The sequence below is a fragment of the Salvelinus namaycush genome, chromosome 31 (assembly GCF_016432855.1).
Source record: "Salvelinus namaycush isolate Seneca chromosome 31, SaNama_1.0, whole genome shotgun sequence".
NCBI lineage: Eukaryota > Metazoa > Chordata > Actinopteri > Salmoniformes > Salmonidae > Salvelinus > Salvelinus namaycush.
The window spans coordinates 2,349,503-2,376,530 of NC_052337.1; the positions used below are offsets into that span (position 1 = coordinate 2,349,503).

Below are 27,028 nucleotides of genomic sequence, written 5' to 3' on the forward strand. Positions count from 1 at the left end.
ACACTGAGGATATTTTTGCTCTCTCTCAGAGATAAATTATAGGAGTGAGAGAGGGGGAAAGAGAAGAAAACGAGAGAGAGAAAAATAAATGAGAAAGATAAACCTATGGAAAATGGTGACTGGACCCTGGCTGTAACAGTAATCTGGACCCTGGCTGTAACAGTAATCTGGACCCTGGCTGTAACAGTAATCTGGGCCCTGGCTGTAACAGTAATCTGGGCCCTGGCTGTAACAGTAATCTGGACCCTGGCTGTAACAGTAATCTGGGCCCTGGCTGTAACAGTAATCTTATCCTTGGGCCTTATCAGCCTCTGACATCGCCCATAATTGAGAAGGTGCTCTACACTGGGGGATCAATTATTGCTGCCAAGGGGACAGGGAGGAAGTCCCAGAGCCAGACTAGTGGAGGGGGGAGGGCATTGCTGAGGTACCGTCCAAGGCCAACAACCAGAACCAGACCCCTCCAAGGCTGGGTCAGGAGGGCGGGCCCAGGAACATGCTAATCAGTCGAGTCACACAGACCTCTATCAGGCCAGCCAGCCAGGGGCCTCTCTCCCTCCCCCCGGCAGCTTTCAGCTCCTCACCTCTTCCCTCTCCTCCACCATGAATAATGGAAGGTGTTGGAGCCACTGCCCAGCGTGTGTGTGTGTGTGTGTGTGTGTGTGTGTGTGTGTGTGTGTGTGTGTGTGTGTGTGTGTGTGTGTGTGTCCAGCACCTTTAAAACCCCATCAGGCAGCACAAAGACACAGACCAAGCCAGGCATAGAGAGGGCCTGAGCACAGAGGACGAGATGAGCTTTGAGGGGCCCACGCCTCGCTCGGGCCCCGAGGCTGCACTGCAGGAGGGAGGTCCAATCCCCTGACACAGCCCCTGGCTATTCACCTTAGAGGAGCCTGGTTGAAACGGCCGGTGAAGGGTCCCTGGCCCATGCAGCCCAGCCCACTGTCTGAACCCCCTCACCAGGTCAGGGGGACTGGGGCCGCAGGGCATAGGATGGAAGCCCCCACAGGCTCGCTGGCACACACACGCTACAATGCTCTCTCTCGCTCTCTCACACACTACAAAGACAGACTGGGATGTTTGTAGTCACACACTAGCTGCACTTACATCATCACTAAGAGACCAGGGAGCCCACACACTGTTCTCTAACACCACACACACACACAACATACTGTCCTGTCACCTGGGGGGCCCCTCAAACAACCACGCTGTACACCTGGAGACTCCTCCGTTACCGGAGGGCTGCCTGGAGCCTCCTCCGTTACCGGAGGGCTGCCTGGAGGCTCCTCCGTTACCGGAGGGCTGCCTGGAGGCTCCTCCGTTACCGGAGGGCTGCCTGGAGGCTCCTCCGTTACCGGAGGGCTGCCTGGAGGCTCCTCCGTTACCGGAGGGCTGCCTGGAGACTCCTCCGTTACCGGAGGGCTGCCTGGATGCTCCACTGTTACTGTAGACCAGGGATCATCAACTAGATTCAACTGATTCTTTCTTGAGCGAATGATCAGGGGGACGGAACATAATTACAAATAATTTGTAGACTGCAAATTGACCGCAAGAATCCAAACAGATATAGTATTTGACTAAAACATAATCATTTCAAACCTTGCTTACATTTGTATATGATCACATATTCTGCGTGGAAATACTTAGAACAGATTTACAAAATGTAAATCACTCTGAGATGATTTCCTGGTGTTTTTACACTCTTTTAATGTCCAACAATAAAACGTTTCAAAATAAAATAAAATACAATTTGCTCAGGCGGACCAAATAAAATCACTCTAGTAATTTTGATGTAAACAATTCCAGAAAATGTTTTACAGACATGATCAACCTCAACGGATGGTGGAGCATTTTCTGGAATTGTTTACATCAAAATTACGAGAGCTCAGATTTCCCGCAGACACTGAAATGTGGTTTGTATGTGTGTGTGCAGTGTGTGCGTGCGGTGTGTGCGGTGTGTGTGTGTGTGTGTGTGTGTGTGCGGTGTGTGTGTGTGTGTGTGTGTGTGTGTGTGTGTGTGTGTGTGTGTGCGGTGTGTGTGTGTGTGTGTGTGTGCGGTGTGTGTGTGCGGTGTGTGTGTGCGGTGTGTGTGTGCGGTGTGTGTGTGCGGTGTGTGTGTGTGTGTGTGTGTGTGTGTGTGTGTGTGTGTGTGTGTGTGTGTGGTGTGTGTGTGTGCGGTGTGTGTTGTGTGCGTGTGTGTGTGTGTGGTGTGCGTGTGTGTGTGTGGTGTGTGTGTGTGTGTGTGTGTGTGTGGTGTGTGCGGTGTGTGCAGAGGGACTGCCCCGGGTAATGTACTAATTGAAAGGGTCTGGCAGGGCGTCTCAGGCCACATGGGGGAAGAGAGAGAGAGAGAAGAGAGACACCTGACCCTCGAACATACAGATGTAGAGAAGAAAAGAGCTCGAGTCAGAGAGAGGGATGGCCTTCAACAGACAGGACTGACAAAACATCAGGAGACAGACAGCAGTACCGTAACCACGGCTATTAACAATAGAGCCCTTCTCCGGTATCCAAGGATACTTTTCATACCCATTCAATACAGAGTCAGAAGATATTCTTGTTGGGCTGTGACGAGTAGCAACATATTAACTGCATGTCGAACATAGAACACGAAGCAGACCAAACTCGTTGGTCCTTTAAAAACCTGCTGTACATCAAATATTGTGTGTATAAGTTCGAAAATAAAAACATGTGACTCTGGATCACGACATAATGTGTGTCTGTTTACAACATTGCAGCCGTTGTCCTAAAATAAGTTAAATCCACTTTGTGTTATGTTTCATCGCCACGATACTAAGCAGTATCCCCCGATATCATCCCAGCCCTACATTCTAGATGTCATTCTATAGTCTGAACTCTCAAAGACAAGACTTTGTATTGAATGACCTTATGGTAGAAACACAGGAAACTAAATACAGAAGGTTTATTCAAATACAATATCATAACCTTAAGGACTACATCTTGTTAAAGGTATATATTATAATATGTTTAGTATATTTCACAGCATTAGTAGAAGTAGACACAGAATGTACTCCATGTCTGACCTCTAGCTTGCCCTCCTCTCTCTAAAACTGGTCCTATGGAGCAGAGTTTTTATTATAAAACATGAATACACTTAGCCAAAAGGTTGCAATCCTCAACCAACCGTCTGGCAGACAGAGACAGAGATGAGAGCGAGAGAGAGAGAGAGAGAGCGCGAGAGAGAGACAGAGAGCGAGAGAGAGAGCGAGAGAGAGACAGAGAGCGAGAGAGAGAGAGAGAGAGCGCGAGAGAGACAGAGAGAGACAGAGTGTGTGTGTGAAATATCTTTACTTTAGACCACACTGCTGTTAGCTAGTGATAGATAGCAGTCTCCTGTTAGCTAGTGATAGATAGCAATCTCCTGTTAGCTAGTGATAGATAGCAGTCTCCTGTTAGCTAGTGATAGATAGCAGTCTGCTGTTAGCTAGTGATAGATCGCAGTCTCCTGTTAGCTAGTGATAGATAGCAGTCTGCTGTTAGCTAGTGATAGATAGCAGTCTCCTGTTAGCTAGTGATAGATAGCAGTCTCCTGTTAGCTAGTGATAGATAGCAGTCTCCTGTTAGCTAGTGATAGATAGCAGTCTCCTGTTAGCTAGTGATATATAGCAGTCTCCTGTTAGCTAGTGATAGATAGCAGTCTGCTGTTAGCTAGTGATAGATAGCAGTCTCCTGTTAGCTAGTGATAGATAGCAGTCTCCTGTTAGCTAGTGATAGATAGCAGTCTCCTGTTAGCTAGTGATAGATAGCAGTCTGCTGTTAGCTAGTGATAGATAGCAGTCTCCTGTTAGCTAGTGATAGATAGCAGTCTGCTGTTAGCTAGTGATAGATAGCAGTCTGCTGTTAGCTAGTGATAGATAGCAGTCTGCTGTTAGCTAGTGATAGATTGCAGTCTGCTGTTAGCTAGTGATAGATAGCAGTCTCCTGTTAGCTAGTGATAGATAGCAGTCTGCTGTTAGCTAGTGGTAGATAGCAGTCTGCTGTTAGCTAGTGATAGATAGCAGTCTGCTGTTAGCTAGTGATAGATAGCAGTCTGCTGTTAGCTAGTGATAGATAGCAGTCTGCTGTTAGCTAGTGGTAGATAGCAGTCTGCTGTTAGCTAGTGGTAGATAGCAGTCTCCTGTTAGCTAGTGATAGATAGCAGTCTGCTGTTAGCTAGTGATAGATAGCAGTCTGCTGTTAGCTAGTGATAGATAGCAGTCTGCTGTTAGCTAGTGATAGATAGCAGTCTGCTGTTAGCTAGTGATAGATAGCAGTCTGCTGTTAGCTAGTGATAGATAGCAGTCTCCTGTTAACTAGTGATAGATTGCAGTCTGCTGTTAGCTAGTGATAGATAGCAGTCTGCTGTTAGCTAGTGATAGATAGCAGTCTGCTGTTAGCTAGTGGTAGATAGCAGTCTGCTGTTAGCTAGTGGTAGATAGCAGTCTGCTGTTAGCTAGTGATAGATAGCAGTCTCCTGTTAGCTAGTGATAGATAGCAGTCTGCTGTTAGCTAGTGGTAGATAGCAGTCTCCTGTTAGATAGCAGTCTGCTGTTAGCTAGTGATAGATAGCAGTCTGCTGTTAGCTAGTGATAGATAGCAGTCTCCTGTTAGCTAGTGATAGATAGCAGTCTCCTGTTAGCTAGTGATAGATAGCAGTCTCCTGTTAGCTAGTGATAGATAGCAGTCTCCTGTTAGCTAGTGATAGATAGCAGTCTCCTGTTAGCTAGTGATAGATAGCAGTCTCCTGTTAGCTAGTGATAGATAGCAGTCTCCTGTTAGCTAGTGATAGATAGCAGTCTCCTGTTAGCTAGTGATAGATAGCAGTCTCCTGTTAGCTAGTGATAGACAGCAGTCTCCTGTTAGCTAGTGATAGATCGCAGTCTGCTGTTAGCTAGTGATAGATAGCAGTCTGCTGTTAGCTAGTGATAGATAGCAGTCTGCTGTTAGCTAGTGATAGATAGCAGTCTGCTGTTAGCTAGTGATAGATAGTAGTAACCTGTTAGCTAGTGATAGATAGCAGTCTGCTGTTAGCTAGTGATAGATAGCAGTATGCTGTTAGCTAGTGATAGATAGCAGTCTCCTGTTAGCTAGTGATAGATAGCAGTCTCCTGTTAGCTAGTGATAGATAGCAGTCTCCTGTTAGCTAGTGATAGACAGCAGTCTCCTGTTAGCTAGTGATAGATCGCAGTCTGCTGTTAGCTAGTGATAGATAGCAGTCTCCTGTTAGCTAGTGATAGATAGCAGTCTGCTGTTAGCTAGTGATAGATAGCAGTCTCCTGTTAGCTAGTGATAGATAGCAGTCTCCTGTTAGCTAGTGATAGATAGCAGTCTGCTGTTAGCTAGTGATAGATAGCAGTCTGCTGTTAGCTAGTGATAGATAGCAGTCTCCTGTTAACTAGTGATAGATAGCAGTCTCCTGTTAGCTAGTGATAGACAGCAGTCTCCTGTTAGCTAGTGATAGATAGCAGTCTGCTGTTAGCTAGTGATAGATAGCAGTCTCCTGTTAACTAGTGATAGATAGCAGTCTCCTGTTAACTAGTGATAGATAGCAGTCTCCTGTTAGCTAGTGATAGATAGCAGTCTCCTGTTAGCTAGTGATAGATAGCAGTCTGCTGTTAGCTAGTGATAGATAGCAGTCTCCTGTTAACTAGTGATAGATAGCAGTCTCCTGTTAGCTAGTGATAGATAGCAGTCTCCTGTTAGCTAGTGATAGATAGCAGTCTCCTGTTAGCTAGTGATAGATAGCAGTCTCCTGTTAGCTAGTGATAGGTAGCAGTCTGCTGTTAGCTAGTGATAGATAGTAGTAACCTGTTAGCTAGTGATAGATAGCAGTCTCCTGTTAGCTAGTGGTAGATAGCAGTCTGCTGTTAGCTAGTGATAGATAGCAGTCTCCTGTTAACTAGTGATAGATAGCAGTCTCCTGTTAGCTAGTGATAGATAGCAGTCTCCTGTTAGCTAGTGATAGATAGCAGTCTCCTGTTAGCTAGTGATAGATAGCAGTCTGCTGTTAGCTAGTGATAGATAGCAGTCTTCTGTTAGCTAGTGATAGATAGCAGTAACCTGTTAGCTAGTGATAGATAGCAGTCTCCTGTTAGCTAGTGATAGATAGTCTGCTGTTAGCTAGTGATAGATAGCAGTCTCCTGTTAACTAGTGATAGATAGCAGTCTGCTGTTAGCTAGTGATAGATAGCAGTCTTCTGTTAGCTAGTGATAGATAGTAGTAACCTGTTAGCTAGTGATAGATAGCAGTCTCCTGTTAGCTAGTGATAGATAGCAGTCTCCTGTTAGCTAGTGATAGACAGCAGTCTCCTGTTAGCTAGTGATAGACAGCAGTCTCCTGTTAGCTAGTGATAGACAGCAGTCTCCTGTTAGCTAGTGATAGATAGAAGTCTGCTGTTAGCTAGTGATAGACAGCAGTCTGCTGTTAGCTAGTGATAGACAGCAGTCTCCTGTTAACTAGTGATAGATAGCAGTCTCCTGTTAGCTAGTGATAGATAGCAGTCTCCTGTTAGCTAGTGATAGATAGCAGTCTCCTGTTAGCTAGTGATAGATAGCAGTCTCCTGTTAGCTAGTGATAGATAGCAGTCTCCTGTTAGCTAGTGGTAGATAGCAGTCTGCTGTTAGCTAGTGATAGATAGCAGTCTCCTGTTAACTAGTGATAGATAGCAGTCTCCTGTTAGCTAGTGATAGATAGCAGTCTGCTGTTAGCTAGTGATAGATAGCAGTCTCCTGTTAGCTAGTGATAGATAGCAGTCTCCTGTTAGCTAGTGATAGATAGCAGTCTCCTGTTAGCTAGTGATAGATAGCAGTCTCCTGTTAGCTAGTGATAGATAGCAGTCTCCTGTTAGCTAGTGATAGATAGCAGTCTCCTGTTAGCTAGTGATAGATAGCAGTCTGCTGTTAGCTAGTGATAGATAGCAGTCTCCTGTTAACTAGTGATAGATAGCAGTCTCCTGTTAGCTAGTGATAGATAGCAGTCTGCTGTTAGCTAGTGATAGATTGTAGTCTGCTGTTAGCTAGTGATAGATAGCAGTCTCCTGTTAGCTAGTGATAGATAGCAGTCTCCTGTTAGCTAGTGATAGATAGCAGTCTCCTGTTAGCTAGTGATAGATAGCAGTCTCCTGTTAGCTAGTGATAGATAGCAGTCTCCTGTTAGCTAGTGATAGATAGCAGTCTGCTGTTAGCTAGTGATAGATAGCAGTCTCCTGTTAGCTAGTGATAGATAGCAGTCTCCTGTTAGCTAGTGATAGATAGCAGTCTCCTGTTAGCTAGTGATAGATAGCAGTCTCCTGTTAGCTAGTGATAGATAGCAGTCTCCTGTTAGCTAGTGATAGATAGCAGTCTCCTGTTAGCTAGTGATAGATAGTAGTCTCCTGTTAGCTAGTGAGAGATCCTAGTCTGCTGTTAGCTAGTGATAGATAGCAGTCTGCTGTTAGCTAGTGATAGATAGCAGTCTGCTGTTAGCTAGTGATAGATAGCAGTCTCCTGTTAGCTAGTGATAGATAGCAGTCTCCTGTTAGCTAGTGATAGATAGCAGTCTCCTGTTAGCTAGTGATAGACAGCAGTCTCCTGTTAGCTAGTGATAGACAACAGTCTCCTGTTAGCTAGTGATAGACAGCAGTCTCCTGTTAGCTAGTGATAGACAGCAGTCTCCTGTTAGCTAGTGATAGACAGCAGTCTCCTGTTAGCTAGTGATAGATAGAAGTCTGCTGTTAGCTAGTGATAGACAGCAGTCTGCTGTTAGCTAGTGATAGACAGCAGTCTCCTGTTAACTAGTGATAGATAGCAGTCTCCTGTTAGCTAGTGATAGATAGCAGTCTCCTGTTAGCTAGCGATAGATAGCAGTCTCCTGTTAGCTAGCGATAGACAGCAGTCTCCTGTTAGCTAGCGATAGACAGCAGTCTCCTGTTAGCTAGTGATAGACAGCAGTCTCCTGTTAGCTAGTGATAGATAGCAGTCTCCTGTTAGCTAGTGATAGACAGCAGTCTCCTGTTAGCTAGTGATAGATCGCAGTCTGCTGTTAGCTAGTGATAGATAGCAGTCTCCTGTTAGCTAGTGATAGATAGCAGTCTCCTGTTAGCTAGTGACAGACAGCAGTCTCCTGTTAGCTAGTGATAGACAGCAGTCTCCTGTTAGCTAGTGATAGACAGCAGTCTCCTGTTAGCTAGTGATAGACAGCAGAGAGACCAGAGAGAGACCGAGAGAGAGACAGAGAGAGAGAGAGACAGACAGAGAGACCGAGACAGAGAGACAGGAGTTCCTCCCTCCAACCAGTACGTCCTTGTTAGCCTGATGGATAATTCTTGGCCTCTGGCTCTGGCTTGTCTAAGGCAATTCATCCCTGCCAGTACCTCATCATAGCACAGACCTGTGTGTGTGTGTGTGTGTGTGTTCCATAGATCTGTTGGAGAGACAGCGTCATCATTGTAACCAGAGACAATTCACAAGCTGTCTTTCTCCATAAGTTCCTGTGTCATATTTTAGATGGTGAGCAGAGCAGGGCTGCTTCAAGTAGATGACTGTCATTTAACAGTGACGTGAAAAGCCTAAAACATCAAAACACTACGCTCCTATATGATCTAATACAACATTATTACAACAGCTTCAATTATTCATGAGATAACTGCAATCAATGTCTTCAGTTGATGGTCACATCAATGTTTAGAAATATTTCTCCCAACGGAGCTAATAGTTATTTTCCAAAACCATTTCAATCTCCGCTATCTAAAACCACTAGGGCTGTCCCCTCGACGGGGGATTTTTTATTTTATTTTTTATCTTGGGTCGACTGAGAGTCGTCCTGCTCTGTCCATGCTGAAGCTGTGACATCATTTCAGCCATTTTAGTTTTGTTATTTGTTTCTGACTGAAAAGTTCTGTTACATAACTCCCTAATATGTCTAGAAAAAAACCACATTCCTTTATGTCCTCAACCCTAGCTCTCTTTACGTGAAACATGTCAGCGTCCCCATGCATGTGACCAATAGGACCTGACCTATAGCCCATCATAAGCACATCAATACATTGGTTATAACAAACACCGAAACACCTGACAGCAAAAATGGATGTGGAGGACGTGAAAAAGAAACTGAAAAACGGGCAAATGTTTACTGGTTGTCCAGGAGGGAAAGGGGAAGTCAGACGTGTGGAAGACATTTAACTTAGTTGTGGAAACTACTGGAGATCCAGGTAAAGGAGGGCATAGGAACAAGCGTTTTGGGAGGATTATGTGCTCCAAACATGTGCTATTAGATTACAATATTATAAATCTCTCTGACAATCTGGAACAGCGTAAACAACACTAAATACAGAAGTGTACCAGAGAGTCTGTTCTAACGCAAACAATATATATACACTGCTCAAAAAAATAAAGGGAACACTAAAATAACACATCCTAGATCTGAATGACATAGTTGAATGTGCTGACAACAAAATCACACAAAAATTATCAATGGAAATCAAATTTATCAACCCATGGAGGTCTGGATTTGGAGTCACACTCAAAATTAAAGTGGATAACCACACTACAGGCTGATCCAACTTTGATGTAATGTCCTTAAAACAAGTCAAAATGAGGCTCAGTAGTGTGTTGCCTCCACGTGCCTGTATGACCTCCCTACAACGCCTGGGCATGCTCCTGATGAGGTGGCGGATGGTCTCCTGAGGGATCTCCTCCCAGACCTGGACTAAAGCATCCGCCAACTCCTGGACAGTCTGTGGTGCAACGTGGCATTGGTGGATGGAGCGAGACATGATGTCCCAGATGTGCTCAATTGGATTCAGGTCTGGGGAACGTGCGGGCCAGTCCATAGCATCAATGCCTTCCTCTTGCAGGAACTGCTGACACACTCCAGCCACATGAGGTCTAGCATTGTCTTGCATTAGGAGGAACCCAGGGCCAACCGCACCAGCATATGGTCACACAAGGGGTCTGAGGATCTCATCTGGGTACCTAATGGCAGTCAGGCTACCTCTGGCGAGCGCATGGAGGGCTGTGTGGCCCCCCAAAGAAATGCCACCCCACACCATGACTGACCCACCGCCAAATCGGTCATGCTGGAGGATGTTGCAGGTAGCAGAACGTTCTCCACGGCGTCTCCAGACTCTGTCACGTCTGTCACGTGCTCAGTGTGAACCTGCTTTCATCTGTGAAGAGCACAGGGCGCCAGTGGCGAATTTGCCAATCTTGGTGTTCTCTGGCAAATGCCAAACGTCCTGCACGGTGTTGGGCTGTAAGCACAACCCCCACCTGTGGACGTCGGGCCCTCATGCCACCCTCATGGAGTCTGTTTCTGACCGTTTGAGCAGACACATGCACATTTGTGGCCTGCTGGAGGTCATTTTGCAGGGCTCTGGCAGTGCTCCTCCTTGCACAAAGGCGGAGGTAGCGGTCCTGCTGCTGGGTTGTTGCCCTCCTACGGCCTCCTCCACGTCTCCTGATGTACTGGCCTGTCTCCTGGTAGCGCTTCCATGCTCTGGACACTACGCTGACAGACACAGCAAACCTTCTTGCCACAGCTCGCATTGATGTGCCATCCTGGATGAGCTGCACTACCTGAGCCACTTGTGTGGGTTGTAGACTCCGTCTCATGCTACCACTAGAGTGAAAGCACCGCCAGCATTCAAAAGTGACCAAAACATCAGCCAGGAAGCATAGGAACTGAGAAGTGGTCTGTGGTCACCACCTGCAGAACCACTCCTTTATTGGGGGTGTCTTGCTAATTGCCTATAATTTCCACCTGTTGTCTATTCCATTTGCACAACAGCATGTGAAATTTATTGTCAATCAGTGTTGCTTCCTAAGTGGACAGTTTGATTTCACAGAAGTGTGATTGACTTGGAGTTACATTGTGTTGTTTAAGTGTTCCCTTTATTTCTTTGAGCAGTGTATATATATATCTAACGCCTTTTATTACAGCAGACTAAGAACAGTTTGCATTGCATTCGTGAATTACGATTTATATATTGTTTAGGCTAGTTATTCAAAGCTCCCTTTGAAATTTTATTTTTTAAACTAAAAACGCTTCATTACGTTTCAAAGCATGAATCTCTCGTATGCTGTGTGATGGCAAGTATTTCTGTGTTTTATTTTTTAATACATTTGCAAACATTTCTAGTAACTTTTGCTTTGTTATTTTGTTATTTATAGAGTAATGTGTTTAGATTGCTGAGGATTTTTATTTTATTTAATCAATTTTAGAATTAAGGCTGTGTAACGTAACAAAATGTGGAAAAAGTCAAGGGGTCTGAATACTTTCCGAATGCTCTGTATTCATCATGTACGATTTCATGATCACATGATTTTGAGTGATTTACTGTGCCATCCCCAAGACCAGCGACAATCAGACCGGTGTCTTCTGGGAAAACAAATGACTGCTCAACCAAAGAAAGCTTTGTCGACCAAACAATCGATCAGTCTACTAAATGTGGTCAGCTATAAAAAAAACAACTAAATCTGTATTTTTTTTCTCAGCCAAAACAGCAGCCCCGCTTTTTTTGTAAATACCATTAACTGAGATAATCGTTGAACCGTCATAACTATTGCAGATTGCACCTTTAAAAGGCACCAAGTAAAGAATCAGAGAAATCAACAAGGTGACGGCATGTAGTGCTCATACAACCATTGTTACGTACCCCAGTTTCTGTGTTGTTGTGGGTGTTTGTATGTGTTTGTATGTCTGTATTTCAGGATGGCTTCCTGGATTCCAAAGCAGCTGATTGGTCGGTCCATCACTAATTAGCGCTCTGACCCCACCCTCTCGTTAGGGGATACAGCTATCTGCAATTACCGACTCATTTTGCAGCTTGAAAAGCCAGTGTTCCTTTGTTAGGACGGAGAGCTTCGTTGTATGTACTCTGTTGGTTGTTGGTCTGGTACATTTGTTAAAAGTGTTTTTGTAGCGGGGTATGGTAGTAGGTGCCAGACGCACCAGTTTCCCATGTGTATCAAGAACGGTCCACCACCCAAAAGGACATCCAGCCAACTTGACACAACTGTGGGAAGAATTGGAGTCAACATGGACCAGCATCCCTGTGGAACGCTTTCAACACCTTTTGGGGTTGGTGGTGGGGGTGGGTGCAACTCAATATTAGGAAGGTGTTCTTAATGTTTAGTACACTCAGTCTATATAGAAGGACCAGCATCATCACAACCCTCTCTTTGTTTCCTCCTCTTTGCGTCATGGTGTTTTGCTTAGTCGCTGGTCACATAGTTCCAATAATGTAGAGAGATATTACCGTACACACTTGATAAAGGCTCTGCCCCCGGGGGGATCAGAAATATATATTGCCTTGCTGTTAGACGGGTTATTGGCCGGGGCGCAGTACAAATCTTCTACTCTGAGTGCATCCTAAATGGAACCCTAGTCCCTTATATAGTGCACTACAAAGGGGATAGGGTGCGATATATAGTGCACTACAAAGGGGATAGGGTGCGATATATAGTGCACTACAAAGGGGATAGGGTGCGATATATAGTGCACTACAAAGGGGATAGGGTGCGATATATAGTGCACTACAAAGGGGATAGGGTGCGATATATAGTGCACTACAAAGGGGATAGGGTGCGATATATAGTGCACTACAAAGGGGATAGGGTACGATTCGGGATGCAGCACACAGAGGATTGTAGGTCGGAGCCTAGATGAGAACACAGAGCCAATCACATTAATAATCTATGGCAGACTCCTCCCCAGCACGCCATCGCCACGGAGACTGGAGGACTTATTATTGATTATTGGGTTGGAGACCAAGGACCGGTGGGGTGGCTGGGACTATAGGTCTCTATCTGTCTGTATGAAGGGATGTGGTACAACTCAGCTCTCAAAGTCCCACTGCAGTGTTACACGTTTTAATTTTGCACTTTTATTCAAAAGTCAAATTTCAAAGTTGTTAAAAAGGTTAAGGTTTTGGATAGGGTTAAAACGTGACTGTTTAGGTATACACGCCGAATGGTTACGTTAAGGTTTGGTATAATGTACATCCTCTCATGCTCTGTCAGGTTGGATGGGGAACGTCGCTGCACAGCTATTTTCTACCACTGGGATTTAACACGAGACCTTCGGTACCAGAGTCTCTGATCCGGAGTCATGGGGTTACGTCCGTCCACTAACCCTAGAAAAACCCAAGCCTACTTGATGGTAATAGTGTTCACGGTTCATACCCTACATTACTCATCTCATATGTATATGTATATACTGTACTCTATATCATCTACTGCATCTTGCCATCTTTATGTAATACATGTATCACTAGCCATATTCTATGCCACTTTATGTTTATATACCCTACATTACTCATCTCATATGTATAGACTGTATTCTATACCATCTACTGCATCTTGCCTATGCCGTTCTGTACCATCACTCATTCATATATCTTTATGTACATATTCTTTATCCCTTTACACTTGTGTGTATAAGGTAGTAGTTGTGGAATTGTTAGGTTAGATTACTCGTTGGTTATTACTGCATTGTCGGAACTAGAAGCACAAGCATTTCACTACACTCGCATTAACATCTGCTAACCATGTTTATGTGACCAACACAATTTAATTTGATTTGCCCTTAGTGGCAGGTTTGAAGCCATTTCCCGATGTCCTCAGGGGCCATGGACAAATGTCCAATTTCATGTGTATATGTGACGAATACAATTTGATGTCAATCTTGAGCGATCTGGCTGTGGTCTCTTCAGAAATATATTCTCCTTTAGGACAAACTTTTCACGTGTCCAAGACGATTATGATCCAACAGCATCAACTGAAATGTTTCAACATGGTTTACCTGCCGCTTTCACACCTCACCTCAGTGTCTTATTCTGATCGAGACACAGAGCATCACTCTATAAAATCTCTTTTCATCAACTATCAATATACCGCAGCAAACAAAAAAAAAAACAGGCAGGTAAAATATCAATATCTTTAAAGGCTCTTGTTAATAACTAGAAACATACCTGTGTGTGCGTGGTAATGGCTGTGCTGTATCAGTGTGATGCATGGGAGAGGTAAAGATCAGCCCCCCCCCCCTCCAGTAACGGTAACGTATCAGTCTCTACATCTTTACAGTCATTGACATGTTAGTCTAATTAGTAGACGCTCTTATCCAGAGACGCTTACAATTAGATACATTTAACCTTAAGAGACGACAACACATCACCATCGAATCAAGCATCATTTCCCCTTTAACAGAGTATTTACCAGAGAAGTCAGTGGTAAGTGGGAGGGTTGGGATGGCACGTTTTTTGGGGGGGCCCAGCCTGAAAGTCAGTAGGGGCAGTTATATTACACAGGTAAGCTAACCTTATGTCAATATTACACAGGTAAGCTAACCTTATGTCAATATTACACAGGTAAGCTAACCTTATGTCAATATTACACAGGTAAGCTAACCTTATGTCAATATTACACAGGTAAGCTAACCTTATGTCAATATTACACAGGTAAGCTAACCTTATGTCAATATTACACAGGTAAGCTAACCTTATGTCAATATTACACAGGTAAGCTAACCTTATGTCCATATTACACAGGTAAGCTAACCTTATGTCAATATTACACAGGTAAGCTAACCTTATGTCCATATTACACAGGTAAGCTAACCTTATGTCAATATTACACAGGTAAGCTAACCTTATGTCAATATTACACAGGTAAGCTAACCTTATGTCCATATTACACAGGTAAGCTAACCTTATGTCAATATTACACAGGTAAGCTAACCTTATGTCCATATTACACAGGTAAGCTAACCTTATGTCCATATTACACAGGTAAGCTAACCTTATGTCAATATTACACAGGTAAGCTAACCTTATGTCAATATTACACAGGTAAGCTAACCTTATGTCCATATTACACAGGTAAGCTAACCTTATGTCCATATTACACAGGTAAGCTAACCTTATGTCAATATTACACAGGTAAGCTAACCTTATGTCCATATTACACAGGTAAGCTAACCTTATGTCAATATTACACAGGTAAGCTAACCTTATGTCCATATTACACAGGTAAGCTAACCTTATGTCCATATTACACAGGTAAGCTAACCTTATGTCAATATTACACAGGTAAGCTAACCTTATGTCAATATTACACAGGTAAGCTAACCTTATGTCAATATTACACAGGTAAGCTAACCTTATGTCCATATTACACAGGTAAGCTAACCTTATGTCCATATTACACAGGTAAGCTAACCTTATGTCCATATTACACAGGTAAGCTAACCTTATGTCCATATTACACAGGTAAGCTAACCTTATGTCCATATTACACAGGTAAGCTAACCTTATGTCCATATTACACAGGTAAGCTAACCTTATGTCCATATTACACAGGTAAGCTAACCTTATGTCCATATTACACAGGTAAGCTAACCTTATGTCCATATTACACAGGTAAGCTAACCTTATGTCCATATTACACAGGTAAGCTAACCTTATGTCCATATTACACAGGTAAGCTAACCTTATGTCAATATTACACAGGTAAGCTAACCTTATGTCAATATTACACAGGTAAGCTAACAGTTACAGAAATCAGGAAGGTAGACAGGCTCTACTGTGTCCACCACATCACATAACTGTTGTTATGTTGGGAGCCTACTGACCAACATAGGATTTTATTATGATGTATTGCTAAAATACGAGGTTAAGGAAATACAGGCATGCGCCACATTATTACAAGACAAAACAGCTCAATCGAGCCTGATGGTCTTGTAAGCGTAAAAGCATGAAAAGGTAGCATAATGTCTTACTGTGGTGTGTGAATAATCCAATACATTAACTTGAATGTGGTTTAAATCACATTATTGTGGAAGCACCTCCTCTATGAGAATGAATGAGGCTGTTTGAGAAGGTTTGAATCCTTAACAACCTGCCTACACAGTGAAGTACAATAGACCAACATAGCTACTGTAGTAGGTCAACGCTGGGTGCTGGAAAACCTTGGTAGAGCATGGGGTGCAGTAGGCATTGTGGTGCTCATGTGAATTTCCTTTATTTATCGGCTTCAAACCAAATGCATATTCTCACTAAAAACAGATAAAAAATGATATATTTTTTATTTTTTAAATACTTTTACTAAGCAGTCCTTCTCCACATTATTTTACCATGGAGTTATCACAACAACACAGCTATTCCCCCTCCATAGAGACATCAGTATTCACATACCATCCCCTTCACCCTCTTCTTCCCGACTCTGTTTTTTCTCCGGTTTGATTGACAGCTCAGAGGATCAAAGTGGTGGCAATGTTTGCATTCCAATATGCCCTGTATTCTCTCTCTATCCCCCCTTCCCCTCTCTCTCTCTCTATTCCCCATCCCCTCTCTCTCCCCTCCCTCTCTACCTCCCCTCTCTCCATCCCCCTCCTCTCCCCCTCTCTCTATTCCCCCACCCCTCTCGCTCTCCCCCACTCCGCTCTATCTCTACTCCCCCTCCCCTCTCTCTACTCCCCCCCTCCTCCCTTGTTCTCTCTCCCCCCCCCTTCCCCCGCTCTCTTTCCTCCTCCTCCCTCGCTCTCTCCCCTCCTCCCTATCCCCCCTCCCCTCCTCTCTCTCTCACCTCCCTCTCTCTCCAGACAGCCAGGAGGAATGTAAGCATCCTTGAGACCAGGAGGCTCCCTGCCTGCCTCTCCCTTTGTGGGTGTTTCTAACCTAGGCACTGTTGACTCACCAAGTCAGGAGCAGCCAGGCAAATCAAGCATTCATTCATTCCATTCAGTAGGTCTGCTCTCTCTCTCTCTGCAGGGTGACAGCCTGGGCTCTGCTCTGAATGAGGAACTCTGCATTCCATTCAGTAGGTCTGCTCTCTCTCTCTGCAGGGTGACAGCCTGGGCTCTGCTCTGAATGAGGAACTCTGCATTCCATTCAGTAGGTCTGCTCTCTCTCTCTGCAGAGTGACAGCCTGGGCTCTGCTCTGAATGGGGAACTATGCATTCCATTCAGTATGTCTGCTTTCTCTCTCTACAGGGTGACAGCCTGGGCTCTGCTCTGAATGGGGAACTCTGCATTCCATTCAGTAGGTCTGCTCTCTCTCTCTGCAGGGTGACAGCCTGGGCTCTGCTCTGAATGAGGAACTCTGCATTCCATTCAGTAGGTCTGCTCTCTCTCTCTGCAGGGTGACAGCCTGGGCTCTGCTCTGAATGGGGAACTCTGCATTGACTGCATCATGTTTTCCCTCTCTGTGAACACAGATGCAACGCGGCTCAACTGTTCTTTATGTGGAATGGTGTGGAGGCAGGTGAGAGTGGTGAACTAACTAACGCACGCAGGCAGGTGAGAGTGGTGAACTAACTAACGCAGGCAGGTGAGAGTAGTGAACTATCTAACGCACGCAGGCAGGTGAGAGTGGTGAACTAATGCACGCATGCAGGTGAGAGTAGTGAACTATCTAACGCACGCAGGCAGGTGAGAGTGGTGAACTATCTAACGCACGCAGGCAGGTGAGAGTGGTGAACTAACTAACGCAGGCAGGCAGGTGAGAGTGGTGAACTATCTAACGCAGGCAGGCAGGTGAGAGTAGTGAACTATCTAACGCACGCTGGCAGGTGAGAGTGGTGAACTATCTAACGCACGCTGGCAGGTGAGAGTGGTGAACTATCTAACGCACGCAGGCAGGTGAGAGTGGTGAACTATCTAACGCAGGCAGGCAGGTGAGAGTGGTTAACTAACTAACGCACGCATGCAGGTGAGAGTGGTGAACTATCTAACGCACGCAGGCAGGTGAGAGTGGTGAACTATCTAACGCAGGCAGGCAGGTGAGAGTGGTGAACTAACTAACGCACGCAGGCAGGTGAGAGTGGTGAACTATCTAACGCACGCAGGCAGGTGAGAGTGGTGAACTAACTAACGCACGCAGGCAGGTGAGAGTGGTGAACTAACTAACGCACGCAGGCAGGTGAGGGTGGTGAACTAACTAACGCACGCACGCAGGCAGGTGAGAGTGGTGAACTAACTAACGCACGCAGGCAGGTGAGAGTGGTGAACTATCTAACGCACGCAGGCAGGTGAGAGTGTTGAACTATCTAACGCACGCAGGCAGGTGAGAGTGGTGAACTATCTAACGCACGCAGGCAGGTGAGAGTGGTGAACTATCTAACGCACGCAGGCAGGTGAGAGTGGTGAACTATCTAACGCACGCAGGCAGGTGAGAGTGGTGAACTATCTAACGCACGCAGGCAGGTGAGAGTGGTGAACTATCTAACGCACGCAGGCAGGTGAGAGTGGTGAACTATCTAACGCACGCAGGCAGGTGAGAGTGGTGAACTATCTAACGCACGCAGGCAGGTGAGGGTGGTGAACTAACTAACGCACGCAGGCAGGCAGGTGAGAGTGGTGAACTAACTAACGCAGGCAGGCAGGTGAGAGTGGTGAACTAACTAACGCACGCAGGCAGGTGAGGGTGGTGAACTAACTAACGCACGCAGGCAGGCAGGTGAGAGTGGTGAACTAACTAACGCACGCAGGCAGGTGAGAGTGGTGAACTATCTAAAGCACGCAGGCAGGTGAGAGTGTTGAACTATCTAACGCACGCAGGCAGGTGAGAGTGGTGAACTATCTAACGCACGCAGGCAGGTGAGAGTGGTGAACTATCTAACGCACGCAGGCAGGTGAGAGTGGTGAACTATCTAACGCACGCAGGCAGGTGAGAGTGGTGAACTATCTAACGCACGCAGGCAGGTGAGAGTGGTGAACTAACTAACGCACGCAGGCAGGTGAGAGTGGTGAACTATCTAACGCAGGCAGGCAGGTGAGAGTGGTGAACTATCTAACGCACGCAGGCAGGTGAGAGTGGTGAACTATCTAACGCACGCAGGCAGGTGAGAGTGGTGAACTATCTAACGCACGCAGGCAGGTGAGAGTGGTGAACTATCTAACGCACGCAGGCAGGTGAGAGTGGTGAACTAACTAACGCACGCAGGCAGGTGAGAGTGGTGAACTATCTAACGCACGCAGGCAGGTGAGAGTGGTGAACTATCTAACGCACGCAGGCAGGTGAGAGTGGTGAACTATCTAACGCACGCAGGCAGGTGAGAGTGGTGAACTAACTAACGCACGCAGGCAGGTGAGAGTGGTGAACTATCTAACGCACGCAGGCAGGTGAGAGTGGTGAACTAACTAACGCAGGCAGGTGAGAACGCAGGCAGGTGAGAGTGGTGAACTAACGCACGCAGGCAGGTGAGAGTGGTGAACTAACGCACGCAGGCAGGTGAGAGTGGTGAACTATCTAACGCAGGCAGGTGAGAGTGGTGAACTAACTAACGCAGGCAGGTGAGAGTGGTGAACTAACTAACGCAGACAGGTGAGAGTGGTGAACTAACGCACGCAGGCGAGAGTGGTGAACTAACTAACGAAGGCAGGTGAGAACGCAGGCAGGTGAGAGTGGTGAACTAACTAACGCAGGCAGGTGAGAGTGGTGAACTAACTAACGCAGGCAGGTGAGAGTGGTGAACTAACACAGGCAGGTGAGAGGGACTTCAACTTTCAACAATATGAATAAACTAGACCCCAGGCAATGAGAGGTAGAGGGGGAGACCTGCAGAGCCACACCATAGGGAGAGCTAGCTACCTGGTAGATTATTCATGTGGCCTTCCCTTCTCTTCACTCCAACACAATCAGAGTGAGTGAGTGTGTGTGTGTCAATGTGAGATTGTGTATTATTTTAGTTTCATAACGGTGTGGTTTCATCAGCTGGAGCATCCACAATAGTGTGAAAATGGTATAAGTCACTTATTCATTCCTATCGAGGATAAAACTCTTGAAAGCTCTGACTTCACAACGTCACCAAGTACTCTACTCTGATATATAACCACTCATATTCTCAGAACAACATATACTGTAGAGAGAAAGCAGCCACTCGCAGGCGAGAGAGGTAGAGAGAGGAAGAGAGAGACAGAGATAGAAGGACGGATATGGAGACAGAAGGACGGATATGGAGACAGAGATAGGACGGATATGGAGACAGAGAGACTCACGTGTGCCCGAGCACAGAGAGAGAAAGAGACACAGAGACAGAGAGGGAGAGAGGTCATGATCAGATGAGCTCCTGCATTTTTCAGCATTTTCTTTAAAAAATTTAGATTTAGAGTTAGTTAAACTTGGATTTTTTGTCAGGAACACATACAGGATGCTACCCTCTACAACATAACCCTAAATTCAAATCAAAACTCAAAACCTACAACCTGATTTTGGACGGAATTACGGAATCACCTGAAAGATTCACAAATACCAAGGATTATTATACAGCAAATTCTCTGGAAAACAACAGAAACCTGAAAACACCACCCAACCTGGAACTGAGTGAGTAATGTTTAGTCTGAAACTATATTCTATTTCCAAAAGCCAAGAAGAAAAATACATGACATTACTTTATAAGCATTGAATGAAACATAATTGCCAAGCTTGATACAGCTTCAACTAGCACTGACGTGTCAAGTGAGAGGTGTCAAAGACCATTAGCCCAACAATGGCAGGAGAGTCGAATAGTCTACCCCAACTAAATGGAGAGGCCCTAGAAGCTCCCTCCTGCTGTTCAGAGGTAATTAAAATACAGTACCCTGTGAGTGTAAAGAATGATAAGGCAAGAAAAGAGCACAAAATGAAGCTCCTTATGGAAAATCAACAGACACTTTTTGCTGACTATTACAAAAATGGGAACATCAGCAACCTTATCTTCCACACAAACCATCCCCTGGCATGGCACAGTGCTATATTAGCACACTACCCCTCTGTTAAGAGAGGGGGGGTTAACGAGGGGTGGAAACTCAGGATACTTGACAACGAGGACTCTGAGTCAGCTAATATAAATCTATATAAGTCTGGAACAGTATTGGTACAGGGCAACCCCAAACAGTTTCAGCTGGACTTTCACCTAATCAAAGAATTAGCCCAGCAGGAGAAGCTCTCCCTTGATAAAGATACCCCCACCCCAAGCGGGTCAGACCAGACCTCTTCATCATATAACCCCACAGACGAGCAACCCTCAGCAGACAGTCAACCTCCCAGTACAGAGCACTTCTCCCTCATTGAAATGAAGGATAAATTCACCCAGCTGGAGGTAAGGCAGGTTGAGCTGGAACAGCAGGTGATTACACTACAGTCAGCACAGACCCAGACAACAGTCCAGCACAACAACACCCCTTTAACCAGACCCGGAGTGCTGGAGGTGGAGAGAGACACATCTGCACGCTGGACAGTGGTGAGACAACTTCAACAGGAGAAAGAGCAGAAGCAGGAGCAGAACAGAGCACTAGAGGAGAGGATCAGACTGCTGGAGGAGAGGGAGAGGGGGATGGAGGAGAGGATCAGACTGCTGGAGGAGAGGTTGAGGGGGATGGCATGTGACAGAGAACAACCCACTAGGGAGGTGGCCATCCCCACAGAGAAGCCAGCAGAACAGCCCACCTCAGCACCCGACAAAAGTCTCGACACCACAGCAGAACAGTCCACACCAGACCCTGACCATAGAGTCAACATCACAGCAGAACAGACAAAAGAAAAACCCCAAGCCCAGCAGCTCTCACCCCCCCTGAGCACCCCCCCTGTCAGCCACCCTGATAGCCCTCCTGACAACCCCCCCACACCCACTGAGGACAAACACAAGACACAGATTTTTCTCCTTATGGACTCAAATGGGATATATATAGAAGAAAAAAAACTTTTTCCCAAACACAGTGTGTCCAAACTCTGGTGTCCAAACACCCAGTGCGCCCTAGACCTTCTGTCTGAGGACAAACTAGGCTCACCTAGCCACATAATAATACACACAGGCACAAACGACCTGAGAGCACAGCAGGAAAGGGTGGCCACAGCACTGAAGGGAGTGATTGAAAAAGCTTCTTCTACTTTCCCCAATGCAAAAGTGGTTATCTCCACCCTGCTACCACGAAAAGACTTCCACCCTGCTACAATACAGAGGGTAAACGCAAGCATTTCCCGTGACTGTGCCTCAAAACCAAATGTTTTCCTGGCCCACCACTCCACCCTGGACTTGAACAGCCTCTATGACCAGGTCCACCTCTACAAGGCAGCAGTGCCCACCTTTGCCCGGACTCTAAAGGACATCGCTCTCAAACGCAGCCCCAACACTTCACACAGGAGCAACAGATCAATAGACACCCCACCCAGACCAGCGAGACACCCTCCAAGACCTTCAGCACCCCACCCTGGACCTACACATAGAGGACCCACGCCAAGAGGACTTACATCCAGACCACAGCACCCCCAGACACACCCCCACCCCAACCAATCAACACCCCCCCACATCAACCATGCCCACACCCAATTTAGGCCCCCTCAGATCAGACCTATGCCACTCCTGCCCACCCCATGCACCCCACCCCCGCAAAGAGGGCATCAACATGGAAGTCACACATACGCCCAGGTAGTGAGCGGGCAAACAGGCCCAACCCCCACTCTTACACTCGCCCAAGCCAACGGCATGTACCAGATGCTCAGCAGGCTCTGCTCACACTTACTGGCCTGAGGCCAAACCACGACCAACAACATTGGACACTTTATGGAACAAAAAGCCTTCACTATATCATCCTGGAATATCCAAGGCCTGAGGTCATCTGCCTTTGGCCTAAAGAGCAGGAACCCGGACTTCACCAAAGAAATCGGTAATGCAGACATTGTCATCCTGCAAGAAACCTGGTACAGAGGAGACGGACCCACTGGTTGCCCTCTAGGTTACAGAGAGCTGGTAGTCCCATCCACCAAACTACCAGGTGTGAAACAGGGAAGGGACTCAGGGGGAATGCTAATTTGGTATAGAGCAGACCTAACTCACTCCATTAAATTAATCAAAACAGGAACATTTTACATTTGGCTAGAAATTCAAAAGGAAATTATCTTAACAGAGAAAAATGTCCTCCTGTGTGCTACCTATATCCCCCCACTAGAATCCCCATACTTTAATGAAGACAGCTTCTCCATCCTGAAGGAGGAAATCAATCATTTCCAGGCCCAGGGACATGTTTTAGTCTGTGGCGACCTAAATGCCAGAACTGGACAAGAACCTGACACCCTCAGCACACAGGGGGACAAACACCTTCCTGCAGGTGACAGCATTCCCTCCCCCATATGCCCCCCTAGGCACAACTATGACAACATAACCAACAAAAACGGGTCACAACTCCTGCAGCTCTGTCGCACGCTGGGTATGTACATAGTCAATGGTAGGCTTCGAGGGGACTCCTATGGTAGGTTCACCTATAGCTCATCTCTTGGCAGTAGCACTGTAGACTACATTATCACTGACCTCAACCCAGAGTCTCTCAGAGCGTTCACAGTCAGCCCACTGACACCCCTATCAGACCACAGCAAAATCACAGTCTACTTGAACAGAGCAATACTCAATCATGAGGCATCAAAGCCAAAGGAACTGAGTAACATTAAGAAATGCTATAGATGGAAGGAATGCAGTTTGGAAACCTACCAAAAAACAATTAGACAACAGCAAATTCAATCCCTTTTAGACAACTTCCTGGGTAAAACGTTCCACTGCAATAGTGAAGGTGTAAACTTGGCAGTAGAAAATCTTAACAGTATATTTGACCTCTCAGCTTCCCTATCAAATCTAAAAATCTCAAATAGAAAACCGAAGAAAATGAACAACAATGACAAATGGTTTGATGAAGAATGCAAAAATCTAAGAAATAAATTGAGAAACCTGTCCAACCAAAAACATAGAGACCCGGAAAACCTGAGTCTACGCCTTCACTATGGTGAATCACTAAAACAATACAGAAATACACTACGGAAAAAGAAGGAACAGCACGTCAGAAATCAGCTCAATGTAATTGAAGAATCCATAGACTCTAACCACTTCTGGGAAAATTGGAAAACACTAAACAAACAACAACACGAAGAATTATCTATCCAAAATGGAGATGTATGGGTAAACCACTTCTCCAATCTTTTTGGCTCTATAACAAAGAATAAAGAGCAAAAACATATACATGATCAAATACAAATCCTAGAATCAACTATAAAGACTACCAGAACCCACTGGATTCTCCAATTACCTTGAACGAGTTACAGGACAAAATAAAAACCCTCCAACCCAAAAAGGCCTGTGGTGTTGATGGTATCCTTAATGAAATGATCAAATATACAGACAACAAATTCCAATTGGCTATACTAAAACTCTTTAACATCGTCCTTAGCTCTGGCATCTTCCCCAATATTTGGAACCAAGGACTGATCACCCCAATCCACAAAAGTGGAGACAAATTTGACCCCAATAACTACCGTGGAATATGCGTCAACAGTAACCTTGGGAAAATACTCTGCATTATCATTAACAGCAGACTCGTACATTTCCTCAATGAAAACAATGTACTGAGCAAATGTCAAATTGGCTTTTTACCAAATTACCGTACAACAGACCATGTATTCACCCTACACACCCTAATTGACAACCAAACAAACCAAAACAAAGGCAAAGTCTTCTCATGCTTTGTTGATTTCAAAAAAGCCTTCGACGCAATTTGGCATGAGGGTCTGCTATACAAATTGATGGAAAGTGGTGTTGGGGGTAAAACATACGACATTATAAAATCCATGTACACAAACAACAAGTGTGCGGTTAAAATTGGCAAAAAACACACACATTTCTTCACACAGGGTCGTGGGGTGAGACAGGGATGCAGCTTAAGCCCCACCCTCTTCAACATATATATCAACGAATTGGCGCGGGCACTAGAACAGTCTGCAGCACCCGGTCTCACCCTACTAGACTCTGAAGTCAAATGTCTACTGTTTGCTGATGATCTGGTGCTTCTGTCACCAACCAAGGAGGGCCTACAGCAGCACCTAGATCTTCTGCACAGATTCTGTCAGACCTGGGCCCTGACAGTAAATCTCAGTAAGACCAAAATAATGGTGTTCCAAAAAAGGTCCAGTCGCCAGGACCACAAATTCCATCTAGACACCGTTGCCCTAGAGCACACAAAAAACTATACATACCTCGGCCTAAACATCAGCGCCACAGGTAACTTCCACAAAGCTGTGAACGATCTGAGAGACAAGGCAAGAAGGGCATTCTATGCCATCAAAAGGAACATAAATTTCAACATACCAATTAGGATCTGGCTAAAAATACTTGAATCAGTCATAGAGCCCATTGCCCTTTATGGTTGTGAGGTCTGGGGTCCGCTCACCAACCAAGATTTCACAAAATGGGACAAACACCAAATTGAGACTCTGCATGCAGAATTCTGCAAAAATATCCTCCGTGTACAACGTAGAACACCAAATAATGCATGCAGAGCAGAATTAGGCCGATACCCACTAATTATCAAAATCCAGAAAAGAGCCGTTAAATTCTACAACCACCTAAAAGGAAGCGATTCCCAAACCTTCCATAACAAAGCCATCACCTACAGAGAGATGAACCTGGAGAAGAGTCCCCTAAGCAAGCTGGTCCTAGGGCTCTGTTCACAAACACAAACACACCCCACAGAGCCCCAGGACAACAGCACAATTAGACCCAACCAAATCATGAGAAAACAAAAAGATAATTACTTGACACATTGGAAAGAATTAACAAAAAAACAGAGCAAACTAGAATGCTATTTGGCCCTAAACAGAGAGTACACAGTGGCAGAATACCTGACCACTGTGACTGACCCAAACTTAAGGAAAGCTTTGACTATGTACAGACTCAGTGAGCATAGCCTTGCTATTGAGAAAGGCCGCCGTAGGCAGACATGGCTCTCAAGAGAAGACAGGCTATGTGCTCACTGCCCACAAAATGAGGTGGAAACTGAGCTGCACTTCCTAACCTCCTGCCCAATGTATGACCATATTAGAGAGACATATTTCCCTCAGATTACACAGATCCACAAAGAATTCGAAAACAAATCCAATTTTGATAAACTCCCATATCTACTGGGTGAAATTCCACAGTGTTCCATCACAGCAGCAAGATTTGTGACCTGTTGCCACAAGAAAAGGGCAACCAGTGAAGAACAAACACCATTGTAAATACAACCCATATTTATGTTTATTTATTTTAACTTGTGCGCTTTAACCATTTGTACATTGTTACAACACTGTATATATATAATATGACATTTGTAATGTCTTTATTGTTTTGAAACTTCTGTATGTGTAATGTTTACTGTTAATTTGTATTGTTTGTTTCACTTTTGTGTATTGTCTACCTCACTTGCTTTGGCAATGTTAACACATGTTTCCCATGCCAATAAAGCCCCTTGAATTGAATTGAATTGAATTGAAAGAGGGCACGGTGACGTATCCACTCACAGGTGTGTCTGGCCAGAGAGTAGTTGGATCCTCCAGTAGTCAGTCCGAAACCTTCTGGAGCCTGTCCACTGGTCCTGGCACGAGACGGCAGCTTAGGGGGTTCCAGCTCCGCCCCGAATTCTGCCCCGATGACTCCCAGCAGGACGATGGCGGTGGCCTGTTTACGACGCTCCTCGTACGAGTTACAGATCTTCTTGGTGTTGGGAGGCAGGTTGGACAGACAGCCTGGAGAAGAAGATCACAGTGAGAGGTCGTCTAAAGCATCAGGTGACAATACTAACAACTGGTAATGATAAACTCCCATATCTACTGGGTGAAATTCCACAGTGTTCCATCACAGCAGCAAGATTTGTGACCTGTTGCCACAAGAAAAGGGCAACAAGTGAAGAACAAACACCATTGTAAACACAACGCATATTTATTTTCTCTTTTGTACTTTAACTATTATCGTTACAATACTGTATATAGACATAATATGACATCTGAAATGTCTCTATTCATTTGGATTGTGAGTGTAATGATTAGTGTTAATTTTTTATGATCTATTTCACTTTCTTTGGCAATGTTAACATCAATCAATCAAATGTATTTATATAGCCCTTCTTACATCAGCTGATATCTCAAAGTGCTGTACAGAAACCCAGCCTAAAACCCCAAAACAGCAAGCAATGCAGGTGTAGAAGCACGGTGGCTAGGGAAAAACTCCCTAGAAAGGCCAAAACCTAGGAAGAAACCTAGAGAGGAACCAGGCTATGAG

The 27,028-nt window shown here is 45.3% G+C and overlaps 1 protein-coding gene across 1 annotated transcript in view; it reads right to left on the reverse strand.

Annotated features, from left to right (window-relative positions):
- Positions 1-728: 728 nt before the first annotated feature.
- Positions 729-27,028, reverse strand: part of LOC120026146 (WD repeat-containing protein 7) — a 267,089-nt gene continuing 240,789 nt past the window's right edge. Inside the window, exons 22-24 of the mRNA XM_038970967.1 lie at positions 26,203-26,496; positions 1,184-1,444; positions 729-772 (exon numbers count right to left, since the gene is read on the reverse strand). Coding sequence (XP_038826895.1) covers positions 729-772; positions 1,184-1,444; positions 26,203-26,496 — 599 coding nt within the window. The remainder of the gene's footprint in view (positions 773-1,183; positions 1,445-26,202; positions 26,497-27,028) is intronic.